Raw genomic sequence first — 20,767 nt, forward strand, 5'->3', positions numbered from 1 at the left:
ATAGTGCTGTTGGCTCCACAGCTATAACGGACGGGATGGTAGTGTTGTCCTCATGCCACAGCTGAGCATGCAGTAGGTGAGCCAGTTGTTGACTGACAACAGCAAGGTGGCAGCTTCTGCCACGATCCAACAGGCCATTGCACAATGTGGGCATTGAACTCTGGCATGCTCGCTATTGCAGTCAGGATGGGACTGAAACTTCTTCGACATGCGTGACTGATGTCTCAATACCAAGGAGGGTGAGTGTTTCTGACCTGGCCAACTAACATAAAAAAAGATCATCCAATGCTGAAGAGGGAGCAGAATAATCAACACACTTAAGTCTCTCATGTGACACCAGCAATCCTGAAGCCTGAGAATTAGGGTGAAACTTAGAGGCAGAATTACACAATGAGGATTTGGAATCATTATGTGACCACTGCTTGCAATGGTGACTAACAAATTGGGAAACTTGAATTTCATTTGTAAAAGCATGCTGAGCAGCTGAAGCCCCGATCTGGGGCAAGGTGCACAATTGTATCTCCAATCAATGACTCCGCATTTGAAATTGTACTTCCAGACAGTAGAGCAAGCTGTGTACAAATCTCCTTGTTGTCTATAACACTGATTAAATTGGAATCTAGCAGCAACAAGGTGTGTCTGCTGACCATAGAATTTAGTCAGAGCACAGAGATCACTGAAAGATAACGCACTAGGGCCTGAGAGTGGTTGCAATTTTTGCACTACTTCAAATAAACAACTACTAAAAGACAAAATCATAGCACTTTGCAGCCACCAGAAATGCCATAAGCAAAACAGAACAGCTCAAAATGATGGAGGTAAACTCCCCAAATCTCTAGAGACTCACTGAAGGTAGCAAAAGCAAGTGGCAGAGTAATCATTGTCACGGCCAATGACTGATGTGGTTGTCACTGCCGAAAAATGAGCTGCAGGAAAACAGCCTGCTGTTCCTGCTGCAGGTTTTCTTGATGCTGGTGCCATTCCTCTTGAACCACAAACTGTTAACTGCTGCTGCAATGACAGCTATTGCTGCCAAAGTTCCATGAACTTGGAGTTCATGACACAGAAACCGGAGGCGAACATGTCGCCATAAACATGATAGGGTAAGAACTTGTTGCCACTTAAGACTATGTGCCAGATATGAACATGTAAGCCATAAACAAAGCCAAGTTCATCATTAGCGGAGCACTGAATAAACACCAAGAACAACAGCCAGCAAGTCAAGGTTCAGAGCAGGCTCAGTATCAGTATAGAAGCAAGACATGATTCGAAACAACACATACAGCACACTGTAAGAGTCTCAGCTGCAGAGGCTTGCTTAGCCAGTGACTCAGCCCACATGACCTGCATTCCAAACCTCTGATGTACTCCTCGTTCATGAGCTGCAATACCTCCTGATCTGCTATCAACATCCTCTGCTGATGGGAATATTAAAACTTAGAGCTTCATTAACAGTCTAAAATGTTGCAATATGTCACACACTTTCCAGAAATCTAAAAGTATAAAATCTGCCTGATGCTCTTCATCCATGCTTCATAGGATATCATGAGAGAAAATGGCAAGCTGAGTTTCACAAGAGTGATGCTTTTTAAATCCATGCTGATTTGTGAACAGAAGCTCCTCCATCCCAAGGGAATTTCCAGTCACTTGGGACTTTGTGTTGGGTAAGAGATTTGCAATAAATGTAAGCTATGTAAGGGGTCAATGCTGAAGAGCACTCTCTGTAAAACCAAACTGGAATTCCATCCACACCTGGCAACTTACTTGTTTTCAACCTGAGAAGAGCACAGAATAAACATCCAAAATGACAGACAGCAAGTCACTGTCCAGAGCAGGGTCAGTATTAGTACGAAGCTAGGTGTAGGTTCAGTTCCACCTCAATGTCAGGGATGTCTATATGTTTGTCCTCCATACAAAAGTCTGTGAGACATTCAAAAGTGTTCTTCTACATGAATGATTTTTTTGAATGCATACTGTAAAACTTCAGCTTTCCTTTTGCATTCTTCTATTGCCACACCAGATTGGTTGACAAGTGACTGAATAGAAAAAAAGAAGGCTTCATCCCCCTTAGCTGTTTCACGTAAGATCAGTTTTTTTTTAGGTTCTGTGTAAGTTATTACACTAACATATGACAGTGGAAGTTGTTGCATGCTTCAGGCATTGATCTTTTTATTGAGACACAGATTTGTGCTAACTTTTGCCTGTCGAAATTTGTACAGTCTTTTTTGAACCAGAAGTGCAACAATCTCTGTTTTTTAACATCTGCCAAATTTTGTTATTAAATCATAGTGGGTCCTTTATTTCCTTAATCCACTTACTCGGCACTTACTCCTCTACAGTGTAATTTACAGTTAGTTTCAACTTTGTCAATAATTCCTCTATGTCCATCACATCGGAACTAAATTACATCCATTCATTGCCTAAGTAGGTGCTAAAATTGCTTATGTGGTCTTTCCAGCATAACAACTCATCTTGACTTCTTGATGGATTTATTAACTTTAGTAACAAACGTCACTATGACATCATGATAAATAATTACTGCCTCTATACTGACACTGCTGGTTTGGTGAGGCCTGTTTGTAGCTACAAGGTCTAAAATATTTCCAGTGTGTGTGGGTTGCCGAACTAGCTGCTCAAGACAGTTTCTGGAGACCACGTTCACAACCACTTGAAAACACTGTTTGTCCGTAACACCTGCAATGAATACATTGACACAACACTCTATACTTGGTAGTTTAAAGTTGTCTCCAACTAATATTGTATGGTAGGGGTATTTCTGCAATACTGTGCACAGACTTTCTTTGAATTATTCTACAACTGTTACGGTGGAAATGGGTGGCCAGTGAAAACATACAATGATTAACTGAGATTCACCTAGGCTGTTTATTTTCATCCAGATAACTTCGCAGTCAGCCACAATATTGACTTACATAGAAAAATGTTCTTGTCGACTGAAATGAAAACACCCTCTTTTATGAAATCTAAGTTCTCACTTTTATATATATATATTTCATGCTTCATTAAATATTTTGGAGCTTTCTACTTTGGAGTTTCATACAACTGTCAGTTGTGAAAATAATTTGAGTGTGACAGCTTTCCTGGAGTGCAGTGAATTGAAGGAATTTGTTGCAAATGCTTTGGCAATTTACTGTTAAAAACTTCAAATCACAGTGTCTTTATTTTGCACACAATCTGATTTTGCTCACTGTGCATTGAGGGCAAGCGTTTATCAGAGAACCCCATCCAAGATCATCATAGAACCAACAGAGCCTCCGGTTGAGACACACTACTGTTTAGAGGTTTTTGAGAAGTAACTTTCATTAAAAATAACTGTGATTCTATTTGTGCATATGGAGGGAAACCAAAAGAATATAAAATGCTATGGCTGAAACCTTAGAATGAAAATGAAGTAAATGAGTTTGGCTTGAATGATGGACAGAAACAATGTCAAAAAACAAGGTTCCATTTAATAGAAAGGTGTTTGAAGAAAACAAATGAATCAAGTTCACACAGTTGCGACAAAGCAGGTTTGACATAATAAGCTAAGAGGGTAGGGATCAATCTGAAGTAACTTCTGTTTTTTCAGATCCACAATTTGGTGGTGATGGTTTGGTTTTATTGCAGGTAGCTATAATAATCTCCTAAGGCGTGATGGTGTGAAATGGTGCCAATAACATTGATGATGAATCTGTTAAAAAGTGTGTAAGGGCTTTAGACTTGTTACAGTCTATTCCTGAAAAGCTACTGATTCTATGGCTGTACTCAGAAATTATTTTATACTACAATTAATAGAGCCAATAGGCACTTGTACATATCTCACCTCAGCATGCTCATGAACTCAGGTACCATTAGGCTACTTCTGAGTTCAGTAACTTCAGCAATATTATTAATTAATCCAAGAACTTTTGTTTCTACTGCACTTTCATCTTCAAATGTTTCCAAAACCTTCAAAAATAATTCCATGCCTCCTTCTTCAAGAAAAACAGTACACGTTTTTGGAGACTCATCTGGAAGCAAAAGCAATAAATCTAACCAGAAAGTATGTAAGAAAAGTTTAATTAAAACAAAGTCTAAAAAAATTGCAGTGAAATCTCATATTCATAATCACATGTCGGGGAGAATATGGGAGTCCTTCCGAGGTCATAAGGGTTATTGCATGCAGTTGTTTTCATCTGATTCATACAGTTTGAAACTGTAGAATGCATATGATTGCAAAGAGCACAAATTAAGTCCAACATTCTGCATTCTGTGTAGGTTCCTATGGATCTATATGCAATGATGTGTACTGATACTATCTTACAGCCTAATTCTAAATCTTTTTAATGTGGAAAGCTGGTGAATCACCATGAAATTTTATGACAAATTTTTCTCCAACTGTATTGATATTTCACCTCTTGAACCATTTTTCCTAGTGTTCACATGGTTATCTTCTAACTTTGGTCTAAATACCTTCCAAGATGTATTTCTTTTTTCTATAACATTTCTCCTTGCATCCTGATTATGAGTTCAAGAAATTTGTGGTTTATATGCTAAAATATTGTGGACAGTCTCATTTATACCCATAATAATTCTTTCACAATTGAGATATTAATTTTTCTTTCAGTCCACAATATTTTTAAAGATCTCTTAAATGCTAAAATATCAAATGCATCCTTCTTTTTAAAAAAAATATGATTTGGTTCTTAGATGGTCCACATTTCCACATTATATAAAGACATTGAAAATATTAGTATTCTTAACAGTGTTAAATTTGTATGTCTCCTTATGATGTGGTGTTTCTATATCACTCCTATGATGTTGGTTCTCTTACAAGTGTTATTCTTCTTTTTATTTCCTTACTGCAGCTACAATTCCTACAGAGGATGACATGCTCTATTATTTTATATCCAGCTTAAGTGTCCATTTGTGGCAGAGATTCATCATGATATATTATTGTTATTATCTTTGCATAATGGTAGAAAAAAATTCTTGCTTCTATGCTTCACTTGTTTCAACAGTTAATGCATTTCTATTTCAGAAGTTGCACAAAGTGTGCTGTCAGCAAATCTGAGGTTGTCAATTCAGAATCCTCCAATTCTTACATCTCCATTCAAGCTATGAAGACTTCTACTGATAATGTACTGTCCTTGCCTGTTGAATAAAGGTGGTGACAGAATGCATCATTGTATAGCTCCTTTAGAAGTAACAAGTGTTCAGATTATATATTTTCCTGTCTAGCTACTGCATTAGGATCTGCATAAACAGTCCATGCTGCTCACAATATTCCACATTAGCATCCCCTTAACACAGTCAAATGTCTTCTTATAATATAAAATGGATAACACTAATAGAGAGTTGAATTTTCTACATTTGTATATTAATTACTTAATGTTAATGATCTATTCATGAGTACCTTTATTCTTTACAAACTCTGCTTTTCCTTTTGGCAATTTGTTATCTATATAGTATCTTAGGCACTTATGTAGACTATTTAAAAAGATGTTGCTGAGATGTGAAATAAGTGAGACAGTTCTATAATTTTAACGTAGTGTTAAATTTGCATTTTTTTTTAAACCAAAGGTGATGATTGTTGACCTGATCCAATCTTTAATCCACATACTTTGGTTTATAGGATATTACAGATTCCATGGATGATTCCAACACCTAACAGTCCTGTTTCATTGAGCACTGCACCAGTGGGTTATTGTATCATGTATTTCATGATTTCTTACATGGCATAATCTGTATCACTTCAGGCAAGGGGGTTACCTTCATAGTCTCAGATGTTATTGAATTTAGCATATGTTAAAATTCAGGAGTAAGTAAGAAACATGTGTTTTTTTGTTTTCTCCAAAAAAATTCTTGCCCCGAGATACAGACCTCCAAAGATAACACTGCGAACACCACTTTGAAGATGCGAATTTTGAAAAAAAATTTTAAAATGCTTTATCTCTGTAACAGGTCTATATATTTTTGTTAGAGTTTTTTTTTTCATTTGAACAATAATTGCTTTATGATTACAATGGTATCCTCCATTTGGGCATATCTGTCAAAGTTATTTTACTATTGCCTTTTGAATTTTTTTTTTAAATGTCAATTCAGAAAAGTCAGATTTTTTCCCGTTGATTAGTACCATGTAGCACGATATTCTCTGTAAAGAAGAGTTTCCACTTTTAAGTTGGACAGATTTTATTTTTAAAAATCATTTTTCTTTAACTTTCAAGGGTAATGTATGTCTTCACTGAAGTTGTTTCTTACTTACAATGTTTATTTCTATTGTCTTTGTTTTCACTCTCATTGTTGCAGATATTTCTTATACTTTGTTTTCTTACACTTTGTTGTAGTTTCTTGCCAATTTCTTTGTCATGGTTTTTCATTGCAGATTTCTGTATTGTAGTTGTTCATTGCTAATTTGTTTACTGCAAAGGCTTCTAAGAAACCTGAGACCATACAGTGAGTTCTGCGTTTTCGTGAGGAATTTGCCAGTTGACAAAGTTGCAGTGTGTTTTGTGAAAAGGACTGTTTGAAATGTCTTCTGACTGGGGCAAAGGAAAATGAAGAGTGCTGACTATTTGCTTATCCACAAAAGAGTGATATATAAGACAAGGAAGGAAAGAGAGAAAGAGAGAGAGAGAGAGAGAGAGAGACTTTGTTCAGGTTGGGGGAATAAGTGTTCTCATTTGAAGGCTCTGTTTCAAAGTGAAGATGTTTCCAGTGACGACTTTATGTGTTCTAAATGTTTTGACAGAATAACAACAATGATAGTATCTGAACAAGGTGAAGTCTCCCATGGTGCAGATGATGCAGATTTTGCATCAATAGAGGAAGAATTAAATACCCTGAATCAAACAACTACAGAGGTAGGTGTCAGTCCTGTTAAGAAACTGTGGTCAGTGAAGTCGAGTCATAAGCTCTATGCGACAAGAAAGCACAGGGAAATTACTAAATCTATGGATGAATACACTACAGCAAAGCTGACCACACTCTTCAAAGTAGAAATTCCATCTTCAGAAGAAAATGAACCAAAGCACTCTTGTAGCTCTTGCCAGGAATTTTTCATAAATATCAATTCAGCTGTTGAATACTCTGCATCCTTCAGTGAAAATGTGCAAGTTTTAACTATTATTCCAGAGACATTTCCAAAGAAAACAATTTTGAACCACATTCCATCATTATCAAAGTACATGGTAGACAAATCAAGAAATGTGAGGTCTGTAAAAGGAGGCTTTGGAAGATCATCCTGTAGAAGCAGCTCAAGTCCAAGTAGTGCAGTCATTTTATTAGGAAGATAAATGGGGCTGCTCATGCCAGAGTGCCTACAAAAAAAAAAAAAAAAAAAAAAAAAAAAATAACACTATAACAGCTGAAGGTCAAAAAGCTGTGAAAGTGGAGAGGTACATAACTCGCAGTATTAAAGAAATTTTTCAATTTATATGAGCAATTATACAACTTCACATATTGGAAGATCAAAATTTTATGCACTACAACCTAAGTGGGTAGTTCCACATCCACTTAAAGATGTCTGTTTTGTGTGTACTGTGCGAATTTTGAACTTTGTGTGTTAACTTTGAAGAACTTACTGGGGCATGTGACATATGACACCTTGGTTGGGCATGTGAAGACATCAGTAGTCTGTGACGTAAAGCGAGAGACCTGTTTGTTTCAAGAATGTGGTAACTGTCCTGGAATGGGAGGACCGTCTTTACAAACACTTGGCCTGGAAGGTGTAGCAAAGAACTGCAGAAAATACATGTACGATATGGGAGGAAAATACACTAATTAAGAAAACTGTTGCCTTTGACAGTTTCATTGATGAACTTGGTAAACAGTCAATGAAAGCAGTAACACATCAGCATATGAAGAAATTGCAACAACAACAACAACAACAACAACACATTGCAGAAGTGAAAGGGTGTGTACAGGTTGAAGAACTATGTTTAGTGCTTCACTGTGACTTTGCTGAGAACAGTGAAAGGGTGTGTACAGGTTGAAGAACTATGTTTAGTGCTTCACTGTGATTTTGCTGAGAACCAGTCTGTAATTCTCCCTAACAAGTATAAGGGTATTATTGGAGTAATGACCATGTTTCAAGTTTTACAGGAGTGACATATTTTCAAAACAAGACCACAAGTGTTGCAATTATAAATGATGACACAGGACATGACTCAACACATGCTTTGCTAGCAATGCACAAAATTCTTCAACTGCAAACAGGGGCAGAGAAGATCATCATTATTTCTTATGGTGCTCCTAGTCATTTTAAAAATTGTTACCAGCTGTTTGAATTGAGTAAGTCGCTTGTGCCAACTGACTGGGTATACAGTGCTACTGGTCATGGTAAGGGGCCTGCTGAAGTACCATGCTACAAAACAATCTTTCCACACCAAATACAGTTGGGATTCATAATGCTGAGGATTTTAGAAGAGTCGTGAAATCTTACACATCCACAGCCCTCATTCTTTTGTCCAAAGAGGAAATCGAAGAATTCTGCTAGCAGAAAAAAGAAGAATAGTCCAAACAAACTACTCCAGTGAAAGAAACTCAGAATACAATTTTTTGGACTCAAAGTGATGGGCGATCTCATATTGCATGCACTTTAAATGACAAGAAAGAAGAAATTTCATTTTTTCGGCCAACACCTCAGAAACAGCAGGATAATGTTCAGATTTGCAACCTAAGAAGGGGGATGTTTGTGGTGTGTGTGTATATGACTGTGACTGGTGGATTGCAGAGATTATAGACACCAGTTATGAGTTAAACAAAATTGTAGTGAACTTCATGCTACCACATGGACCAGCTGCTGGATATAGGTTTCCAGCTGAAGGACAGCAACAACGCCATCAGTGCTCACCTACTGTTCACAATGGTTTGAAGATTGTAAGTGCTCCACTTCCTATTGGTTCAACAGGAAGGCATCACTCTACATCAAAGGAAGATACATACTGAAGCAGTGGAACACATTTTTAGTTCACTGACTGGCTAATATCAGTATAAAATAGAGTGCACAGAAGTTGTATAATTTGAAACCTTTAAGTCTTTGGAACTATTTAAAATGCTTGAAAAATGAGTCTCTTACTCATCTTTCAAAACAAAAATTATATTAAATAAGGCTAGGTTTTGATTTTTATGAGCCTATAATTTGGTAATAAACAGGTTTTATGTATGGCAAAAATTTCAATTGTTTATAAGACCTGTTCAACCAAAAAGTGGAAGCTCTCCTTTTCAGGGAATGTAGGAGTTTATGGAACTAATCAATAGATAAAAAATCAAAATTTTATGAATTGGCATTTTTGAAGAAAAAAAAAATTCCATAAATTACAAAAAAAGTTCAGAACACTATAGTTAAAGAACTTTGACAGATAAGTCCAAATGAAGGATTTCTTTGTAATCATAAGCAATTATCTTTCAAATAAAAAAACCCAACAAAATATCTAGAATTGCTCCAGAGATACAGCATTTTAAAATTTTTTCCAAAATACGCATCTTCAAAATGGTACGTGCAGTGTCAGTCATCTTTGGTGGGCTGTATCTCAGAGCAGAAATTTTTTTTGGAAGAAAAAAAAAGGTTCCTTGCTTAGTCCTTCATTTTAACATATGCTAAATTCAATAACATCCAAGACTATGAAGGTAAGATTTTTCCTAGCCTGCCTCAATTGATAAGGACTACACCACATGCATTATAACTCTCTGAATTTCTTCTTCTATTATGTCAAGTTCTTCCTTATCTAGATTTTTACTTCTTCCACTTTCCTCAGCATCACCTACATTAAAGTTACAGTAACCATCATTTCCAACTGCCAGCAGCCTGATATAAATTGAAGTGTCACATTATTCTTTCCCGTCTTCTACCACCCATCCATATGTTTTGAAGGTTTTAGTTAATTTACATAATTCACTGAATTTTTTTTTTACATATTTTGTTAATGAAAATTGTTTCTTCCTTTTTTTCTATATATGGAAAGAATGCACGATGTTCTTTGGTATCCTGTCAAATCTCTCCTTCATGCTTCTTTCTTTCATTAATGATCTCAATGGTTTCAAAAGTCTATATAAAGTGTCAGGTTGTTTTTTTTCCCATCAGACTGATAGCCAGAAGCTATATAATGCCACCTCTCCTTTCCTTTCTGATCCTATAATGGTGATGAAATTCCTCTCACCAGATATATAAAGGTAGAGCAAAATTATGTCCCAGCAATTTAGTGAGCTGTGAAGAGCGTATAAAAATGTAAATTATCATTTAAATGAAGTGCCATTTCAAATGAGCCACGTGAAATATCATGTTTTAACAATGATTTAATGATGCTCATACTTCATCCATAATTTAAACACTCAATTCCACATCAATGTTTGAGACTTGAGTTCTTTTTCTTTCAAGTATGGAATAGTATGACATATAGCAGCAATTTATCTTCAGTTAGCTTTTCCCAGCAAGAATTAGAGCACCTCACATTAAATGTTTAGATTTTGATGGTGTCCTGAATTATCCAGACCTCTTTTTATTTCTGTGTTTGTTTTCCAGAGAGTTTGCAGCATTGGTACAATCAGAGCAAATACAGAAATTCCCACTAGAGTAAATTATTTTTTTCCCTTGTTACTGCAACATCAGGAGTAGTCCAATGCTTTACAATTTATTCCTATTTGTGGATTGCATTCTGATACAGAGATCACAATAAACAGACATCCTGATGAGTATGTGAAGAAGGGTTTATGAAAATTACCACTCTCACCAACTTTCACTCTCAAATGGATTGTTGATTGGTCAACTGATGCAAAACAATGTGCAGTACATAGCAGAAGAATCAGTCTTTATTGCTCCTCTGCCTGTAGAAAATCATTCTAGTTATTGGTACTTTTTAGTCTCTCCTCTCACCTCCTCATACTTTACATGCAAAATACTGAAATGTGTCACCTGATTTATATTCACAATGTTCCAGAAAAACATAGAAATATCTTAGAATTATTTCAAACAATGAAAAAGAAATCAACATTATATTTACATAATTTGGAAAAAACTTCAGTTAAGCAATCCCTATATTTCTTGATTATACAGGATCCTGTATGTAGAGTTAGTCCATAGCACTGAAATTTTAATCAGACTACCAAAAATATAAATAATAGGATTTATTATTGTTACCTGTGAGATTCCAAAGTGCACTTAAAGTGAACTTTATTGTAATATCTGCACTTCTTGTTGCCACCTTGGAACGTACTATATCTAGAAGTTTCTGCATGTACTTTGGATGAGCTCCTAGCAGAGATGTTTCATCTGTAGATATTTTAGCAGCTGTAAAAAAGGGGCTGGTAAGAGAGGGAGGATTTATCATTGATGTAGAAAACAATTTAATAAAATTATCACCTAGGTATTTAGTTACACACTTTAACTGTTACCACATTACATAACAATAGATCAATCACATTCCAGGAATTAAACAGAGAGAAATATCTGGGATGTGGAAAGACATCACACATGCACACTTTCTTTACACGTAATACAGTAACATGGCATATTTATAAAATATTTTAATACTGCACCACTATGTCCGAAACAACAGAAACCACATATACACTGCTCAAGAAAAGTTTGGAATACTGTCGTAAAATGTAGTCTACGATACTAGAAGTCTCATTGACCTAGGCACTTCATGCATTATCCAGTTAGAGCCCATATAATGGACAGTGTTTACTACTGGCAGGCTTTGCAGCTGTTTCCCAGTCATGTAAAATTACCACTGCCACAGCTGCACACTGCAAGCAGTCCATTTTGGGCTGAGCACTTTAGTAACATTCCACACAGAGGCATACAACATTTTGATAGAGTCAAGGTAGAGCCTTTACTTTCAGCAGGTCATACACAGCAAGATGTTGCCGATTGGTTACATGTCACTCAGAGTGGAGGAAAGTATAGTGAGATGGGAAATGTAAATGGTAGACCTCACAGTGGTCGTCCTCATATGACAACAACAATGCAAGATCGTTTCCTCCAACTGTTAGCTTGAAGGTGCCCAACATCAACTGCCAAAAATGTTGGAAATGACTTCTCCCGGCAACAGGGATTTGTATCTCAGACTAAACAGTGCACAGAAAATTGTATCAGGATGGCTTTCATTTCAGAGGACCAATGAGAAGTTTTACACTGAACCAACAGAATTAAAGCAATAAAGGACTGGTCTCTTGCTCATCAACACTGGTCCACTGCAGAATGGAGTAATGTCCTGGGCTTTTGCACATCAACATTGGACCACTGGAGAATGGAGCAATGTCATGTTTGCTGACGAGATAAGGACTGGTTTGTGACAGGACATTGGATATGTTCGGATTTGGAGAAGTGCTCAAAAGCACCAGGAATGTCAATACGTTCAGGAAGTCCACCTGTTTGCACATGGAAGTGTAATGTTCTGGGTCGCAGACCCCTCTAATTTCCATCTACGGCAATATGACTGGTCCCCAATACCTCTAAGAGGACCTACAAATGATTGTAAGGCCCTACAGACATGACGTTGGTGACAACTTCATCCAAGTAAATGACTATGCAAGACCGCACTGTACCATAGCAGTGTCTCAGTATATTCAAAGATGAAACATTAACTGAATGCATTGGCCAGCACAGTCCACAGACAGGAATGCAACTGGGCATGCAATGGACCTGATGAACGTGGTTATTGTACGGCATGCGAATCCACCTGCAATCTTCAGAACCTCACTGAAGCTGCTATTGAGAAGTGTGACCTCATACTCAAGATAAACTTGATGGTCTCATCCAGTGCAAGATGTGCAGAGTGGAAGAACTCATCCATATGCGAGGAGGGCGTACTCACTACCGAAGACTGATAATTATAATCATGAGATAAAGGTTTTAATTGTTTTTGTTTTCAAGGCCTACAGTTAGGAGAGAGCCTGCTTTGTTTTGTAACAGTTGTTTGTAACTAACCAAAACTGTTCTTGTTTGCAGAAGGAATTACATTTATTTTGTTAATAAGGTATTGTACAAACTTCAATGGGCATACTATAAGGAAGCCATTGTAGTAAACTCTGTAATATTCCAAACTTTTGTTGAGGTGTGTATAACTATGGCAATGATGGCCAGTGATCCCTTCAGTACAGCTGAGCGAGGTGATGTAGTGGTTAGCACACTGGACCCCCATTCGGGAGGATTTCTGTTGAAACCTGCGTCCGGCCATCATGATTTAGGTTTTCCGTGATTTCCCTAAATCACTTCAGTCAAATGCTGCGATGGTTCCCTTGCAAGGGTATGGCCGATTTCCTTCACCATCCATCCCTAATCCGAAGGTTTGGGACTGATGACCTCAGTGTTTGGTCCCCTCCCCCAAATCAGCCAACCAACCACACCAAGCTCGAACTCTTATGGGAATTGGCGAGCAGCTACGAGTAATGAGGCTAATCAGCAGGGGCACTACACCAGTAGTGTGTTGTTTAAGTTGAGAATTTAGGTCTGTCAGAAGGCAAGCTAAGGCAGTCCGTGCAGTTGACATGACCACTGTGTCCAGATGGCATGGCAGTCAGTGTATCTGGGTAGCAAGCATGAGACCTGGGTTTAAATCCTGGTCTGGCACAAATTTTCAACTTGCCCCACTAATATAAATCAATGCCCACTGGCAGCTAATGTCTTTACTTCCTTTGCACCATGTACAGGGTGACAATTATTGAACTATACGAAAAAATAAATCTTAATTAGTTACAAACTATGGAATGCAGACACCTTATTCAACATGTAAATGTCACTACAGATATTCGGATTCAGGTTATGACATGTCTGATATGCTCACCAACATTGGTGGTGATGTAGCGCAAATGAATACCAAAATTCTGCATGACCCGCTGAAGTGTCAGAACATTGATGCTGTTGATGACCCCCTGAATGGCTGTTTTCAGCTCAGAAATGGTTTTGGAGTTATTGCCATACACCTTAACATTAAAATAGACCCACAAAAAGGAGTCACTTGTGTTCAGATCCAGAGAATATAGCAGCCAATCGAGGCCAATGTCAGTGTCTTCTGGGTACCCTAGAGCCAGCATGCGGTCCTGAAAGTGGTCCTCCAGAATAACAAACACTCTCCTGCTTTGATGGGGTCGAGCTCAGTCTTGCGTGAACCACATCATGTCGAAATCAGGGACACTTTGGATAATGAGGGTAAAATAATCTTCCAAAACCTTAACGTACTGTTCGGTAGTCATCATGCCATCAAGGAATATCACACCGATTATTTCGTGACTGGACACTGCACACCACATAGTCGCCCTTTGAGGGTGAAGAGACTTTTCAATCACAAAATGCAGATTCTCAGTCCCCCAAATGTGCCAATTTTGTTTACTTATGAACCCATCCAAATGAAAGTATGCTTTGTTGCTAAACCAAACCATATGTGTGCATACTAATTCCCATCATGCCACGAGGCCAACCATGCAGTTTGAACATCCTAATTCAAACCATTCAGAAGTTATGACAATTTTATTTCATATAGTTCAATAATTGTCACCCTGAATCTAACACCCTTCTGCACCAATGTTAAAGCTTTGAAGACTCTGCAGAGATTGTTTTTGCTCCTAGTATTATAAACACTGTTTTAAAATAACAAGGGCAATGTCATCAAAAAGGGCAGTAATGATTATATGTATTGTGAAATATTGGTCAAAAGATAAGGCAGTTTTTTTGTGAAGTCCTGCTGAATGTTCCAAGGCTTCCACTAGACATAATTCTTATATACACACTTCCACATTCTGAAAATGTTTTATTTTATTTTACTGATAACATTGCCCCCTTTTGATATTCTTTTACATATAATCAGTTAGTCTAAGAGATTTTGTTTACTGTAAACATTGCAATGAGAACAGTAGAACCAGGAGTACACTCACTAGTTAAAATAAACACAAAATGTAGTTGAACAAAACACTTTGTTGTAAATTGAGGTCAGGCCCTCAACTAAGCTTTCATCATAATATCCAACTGTGTTGAAAAACCTGTCACAATGAAAGGAAGGTAGATTAGGGATTAGTGTCCCCTCAACAACAAGTTCATTGAAGACAAGCACAAACTTTGATTACTGACGGATAAGGAAGGAAATCAGGCATGCCCTTTTTGAAAGAACCATCTCAGCATTGGCATCAAGTGATTCAGGAAACCACCAATGACTTAAATCTGAATCCAAATTGGGGATTAGAATCACGATCCTCCAGAATGCAAACCCTGTGTCTTATCATTGTACCATATCACTCAACTGTCACAAGAAACACATTGTGATATCTATTGTAATGATAGATGGAAATAAAGAAGTGATGAGATTGGTGTTTCATGGGTGGTAGAAGGGTTGGGTGGATATATAAGAAAACATTTTGCAGTTGAAGTTACAATGAGTTGTTACATTGTGGCTACCATATCATTGTGCATGAAAACATAATTATATCTCAATATGCTACGTTGGTTGCACTGTACTGCACGAGACAATAAAGAATCACACTGAGAAGTGAGAATTGGTCTGGCTTGAATGTCCCACAATGATGCTTAGCACCTCTACTCGATGGACTATCATTTTGTTTCTCAAGTTGCATGCAACATCCATTTCTCATGCCCAGTTTTGGTGCAAATCTCAAAGTGGTCCTCCTCACTGTACAATCTGAAAATGGACTTCCCATTTATTCTTCTTATTGGTTTCCAAATAGCAGTTGGCATACAATTTGGAAATTTCAGTTTGTCTGACATAGTTCCAAGTGGCAGCAAGAGGGAAATTTATGTAAAAACAAAATATCCAGTATAGAAGGTTGTACATATATTTTTCTCTGTATATGAAGTACTCAGAATTTCTTAATTTAATTAGTGCAGTGAAACTGTTTATAAATTATCATATTCGTTGTGTGTACTGTTTGAGTAAAATGGATTTATAAATCTGCCCTTTCTAATTTTTCTTCTTTACTGAACTAAGAGAAAGTATAAATATCAGTCATTCTGTTATCTGCTGCCTGTGAGTTATTGCTCCACAAGAAATTTGCCATATGTGGCACTCCCCTCACTTGACAATTTGTTTCACCCTTCAACTACAACAGTAGCTACTTTCTGTGTGTATTGTATGCCTGACACATTCAGTAGAGTTCAACACTTATTCACCTGATTGTGCAAATCAAATAATCTAAATCTCAGATTGTAGCATTATGGCCCACGTCTCTGGTTTAAGCTCTCATCCAAACAAGAGGGCCACAGTCAGTTCCGGGAACAATGCCACAAATTACAGGCTGTGCTTCCATCCCATGTGTCAGAGGTTATCATTACTGTTAAAATCATATAGATTATTTGATATAACTCAAGATGGTGAGCAAGATCTTGATGTGCCATGAAATTAATTTGTTGTATTCAGTCTGAAGACTGGTTTGATTGAGCTCTCTATTTTAGTATATCCTGTGGAAGTTTCTTCATCTCTACATAGTTACTGCAACATACATGCATTTGAACCTAATTACTGTATTCAAGCCTCAGTCTGCCTCTACATATTTTACCCTCCACACTTCCTTCCACTACCAGACTGACAACTGCATGATGCCTTTCAATGTGTCCAATTAATCATTCTCTTCCTTTAGTTAAGTTGTGTCACAAATTTATTTTTCCCACACTTCAATTCAATACCTCTTCATTAGTTATTCAATGTTCCCTGTCTAATTTTCAACATCTTTTTGTAGCACCACATTTCAAAAACTTCTATTCTCTTCTTATCTCATCAACATTTCACTTCTGCACAAGGCTACACTCCATACAAACACATTCAGAAAATACTTTCTAACTCTTAAATTTACATTGGACATTAACAAATTTCCCTTTTTCAGAAAAACTTTTCTTGTTACTGTCAGTCTTGCATTTTATATCCTCTGTAACACTGTCACTAAATTTTGGTCAGTACTGAGAATTAAAAGCAGTTCCATTGCAATGGTGTGTGAAGCAAGCAGGCAGGCACACAGGTGTTGATATGTAATTTCACAAACAAGCCTGTTTTTATGCTACAAGGTGCTCAGGCCAAGCCATGCAGTTGTGGTGTCATTGCAGAAAGGCACTGAAACTAAGAGCCCGCCTGTGGAGTATTTACACACCATGAAAACCCAGGGGTGTTGAGTTGAATATGCCTGGAAGCAACATATTGGTGCTGTTAATCACTAAAAATACCCTCTGATTCTAGCACAGTTATGTGAAGTCTGGTAGCACCCTCCACAAGATTGGGTCCATGCAAGTCTTTATCATGCTACGAGCCAATCAGCAGCTGACTGGTCTGGCCAGCCAACTCCACCAGACCAGCTCACGATTCCAAGTCAGCACCCGTGGACACAGAATGACACAGTGGATGAAAGTCCCCTGGGCTTCACAGCAGCACCAAACTTCTGCCTTGGAGGGCAGTGATTCACAGCCAGTACAGTACTGCTGCCATCCTTCGACACCAGGGCGAGCTCCTAAACTGGTAGCAGTGGAAGCCTATGAGCATTCAGCAGACATACATGTTTCTGGCACTGTTCGTGCATGGCCACATAGTGCTAACTCAGGCATGCACTGCTGAAGGGGGTAGAAAGTGTCAGAAATGCAGGATGCCACTGTCAAACAGCCATCCTGTTGCCACAGACCTTCCGGCATCATCGGCACTGCTGGTGGGACATCACAGTACTCCGACATTGTAATTCAAAACAGAATAAAATATGTTGTATCTTGCAGTAGAGTTTTCCTAGCCACCCCTGGCCAGCACCACCTCTACACCATAGTGGTCCCACTCACCCTGGGCCATTTTACATCTCTACTTTGGCAAACATCAGTTATTTTGTTGCCTAAATTGCAAAGATCATCCACTACATTTAGTGTCTAATTTCTCGATCTTATTCCCTCAACGTCGCCTGATTTAATCTGACTACATTCCATTACTCTTGTTTTAATTTTGTTGATATCCATCTTATAACCTCTTTTAAAGATATTATCCATTCCACTCAACTGCTCTTGCAAGTTGACTGCTGCCTCGACAGAATTACAATGTCACCAGCAAACCTCAAAGATTTAATTTCTTCTCCCTGACTTTCAATTCTCTTTCCAAATATCTTGCCGGTTTCCTTCACAGCTTTCTCAATGCACAGACTGAACAACATTGGTAGTACACAACGTTTCCCTTTCATGCCCTTTGATCTGTACAAGTTATAGATAACCTTATGCTACCTGTTTTTACCCCAATTAACTTCAGAATTTCAGTATGTATTCAAGCCAACATTATCAATAGCTTTCTCTAAGTATACAAATGCCATAAACATAGGTTTGCATTTCCTTAATCTATATTCTAAGATACATTGTACGGTCTGTATGGCTTCTCATGTTCCTACATTTCTATTATTATTATGCCTTGTTTTACAATTTATTTTCATTTTCCCATAAACAAATATTGTATGCTAAATTTCATTTTCATTTACTTTTTGTTCCTACCTGTCCATAAATTTTCTTATACGTGGTAGAACATCTTTTTTACTTGTGCATCATAAGACATTACAATACATATGACTATCTGAGTGGTGGAGCAAAGTGAGTATGCAAATACCAGTCATTGTTGAGCTTTGTCTGGAAGCTCTAACTTGTGTGAGTTGATAAAATTAAACAAGCTGATTGTTTTCATGTACTGAGAACAATTGTTATTTACTCAGAAATTTTTGTTAAATAGTGTATTTAAACAGCACCCTAGATGTTTTTGTTGTTAATAATCAGCCACTGTCCACTAATAAACTGAAGACTGTAAAAGGGGCACCACTAGAATAGGAGCAGCACATTTGAGAAACCTGGCACAAGTGGAATGCTGACGAGCACAGGTGAGAGAGTGATGAATGTTCGTCCCACTAGCATATGCCCTGACTGTGAACTGAGGACAGCCTCCTTCAACATCAAAAGTACTGTGAAAGTAAATCACATCTACAGTGAGGACGTATCAATGTGTACAATGAGAAAATTACCATGATTAACAACAACAAAAAATTGCAAGGTCCAACTATATAAAGGCATAAAATTATGGCTTCAGATTTTACCATAATATATGAACAATAATGGGACATGTAAGTAAAAAATGAAATTACTGCAGAGAAACAAAATTAATTTCAGGGTTCTTTAGTGTCATAGTATTATACTCTGTATGTACTAGTGTGATATCTTCATATGACATAAATTATCTTTATCTACTCTGAGATATTTAGAATTGTTATTTTACTTACCTAAAATGCTGCATATTGCAACACTCATTCTGTTCATGGATGCATCGTAAAAAGTACAGAGAGAGTTCATAACAAGGCGTGCACAGCGGTACTTGTCAAATGACACATCTTGTAGAATTCTGTCACTACACAGTGTCAATAAAGTATTCTTCTGAAGCTGAAACAAAGAATTTGATCATCATCAATCTAAATTTGATCCCTGGTAAGTATTTTAACAATTACAAATCAAGATGTCCTATGGAACTACACGTCCTGTTTCTATGACAGCCCCATACAGCCTCAAAAATGTTTGATAAGCATTTGACAAATACTCTACCCAAATTTGAAAGAGCAGTCAGCCTTTAAGATGAGAGACATTAAAGTACATTAATAGGCCAGACATTTTTATCTGTCTGACTTTTTAGTTCTGAAATGCTTGAATTAAGGACGTGTGAAACTTTACATTATAAATTACTACAAAATGTCCTACACTAATTTATGAATCCCACAGTTGAATACTGGAAAACATATGAAATTTTTACTCCATTTGTCTCCAAGTTACGCAAATTGTTATCAACAGGAAACTGTAGTTTGTGCATCATCTTTTAAAGATTGTATTCCCCCTTGTAACAACTGAAAAGTTATTCACAATTATGCACTACTGGGACATCCAGAGGTCATCATCATCATAAATGAAATGTAGAGCAATCAAGAGAACTTTCTAACTGTGGAAGTACCCCACAGCAACTGACATCTTACATGTTTGCCAATAATATATCTTTGATCACAACAATCAATAAACTTTAACTTACACAAGGAGCACCAACATATCAGCGTAAATATGAGCTACTTTCACAAAGGTAACAGCAGTAGTAAATGACCTCCTTATGGTACTAAATGGATACGTTTAAGATCCCACCACTCCAGTGATAGTGAGATGGAGCCAGAGAGTGGTATCATTATTATCTGTACAACTCATAGTTCTGCTTTTGGCAGCCATAAGCATATGGGTCGCAGCAAAGACATCACGTATGGATGGTAATTACCTCTCTTTTAAGGCAATTCTTGCTTTCATCCACTGGTAATAATTTTGACTAACATTACCTGTAGTCACAAAATCCACTCTCTACTATGTTTTTATCTGCTGACTTTCCATCAATCTTGGTTTCCACATGCTGTGTGGTTTGTGGCAGTAACCTGCCTAGTTTAGTGTCAGGCTATGGCACTTACGTGGCAATGTCGACAGGACCACAATCCATCACTCTATCTCTTCTGCGGTCAGCAGAAGGATCCCCAAATTGAAGTTATGTTTGTGGTGCATCAAGAAACAGGTCCGTACTGCTAGTTCTGAAGTTTTGTCTAGGTGCTCCATCCAACTGAGATGCATGTAACACATTTTTTTATTAAGGCCTAAACACAGTGCAGGCACAGTGAAGCTTTCCTTGAAGCTTTCCATCAAGTGGTCGGCACTCAACGAGAGTGAGAAAACAGACATGTAGCCTATTATGTGGCTCATGAAATGTGGTCACAATGTAGTGCCAGATCTAGTGGTGAGTGAAAGGCATGTGCTCATACACACTCAGCACGC

General features: G+C 37.5%; 1 protein-coding gene across 2 annotated transcripts in view; it reads right to left on the reverse strand.

Moving 5' to 3' along the window:
* LOC126184766 (protein zyg-11 homolog B-like) overlaps positions 1-20,767 on the reverse strand; it is a 236,926-nt gene that overhangs the window by 16,583 nt on the left and 199,576 nt on the right. For both annotated transcript variants that reach the window (XM_049927317.1, XM_049927319.1), the window contains exons 9-11: positions 19,201-19,357; positions 11,114-11,263; positions 3,821-4,007 (exon numbers count right to left, since the gene is read on the reverse strand). In XM_049927317.1, the coding sequence (XP_049783274.1) occupies positions 3,821-4,007; positions 11,114-11,263; positions 19,201-19,357 (494 nt within the window). The remainder of the gene's footprint in view (positions 1-3,820; positions 4,008-11,113; positions 11,264-19,200; positions 19,358-20,767) is intronic.

Source organism: Schistocerca cancellata, chromosome 4, assembly GCF_023864275.1.
Source record: "Schistocerca cancellata isolate TAMUIC-IGC-003103 chromosome 4, iqSchCanc2.1, whole genome shotgun sequence".
Classification (NCBI taxonomy): domain Eukaryota; kingdom Metazoa; phylum Arthropoda; class Insecta; order Orthoptera; family Acrididae; genus Schistocerca; species Schistocerca cancellata.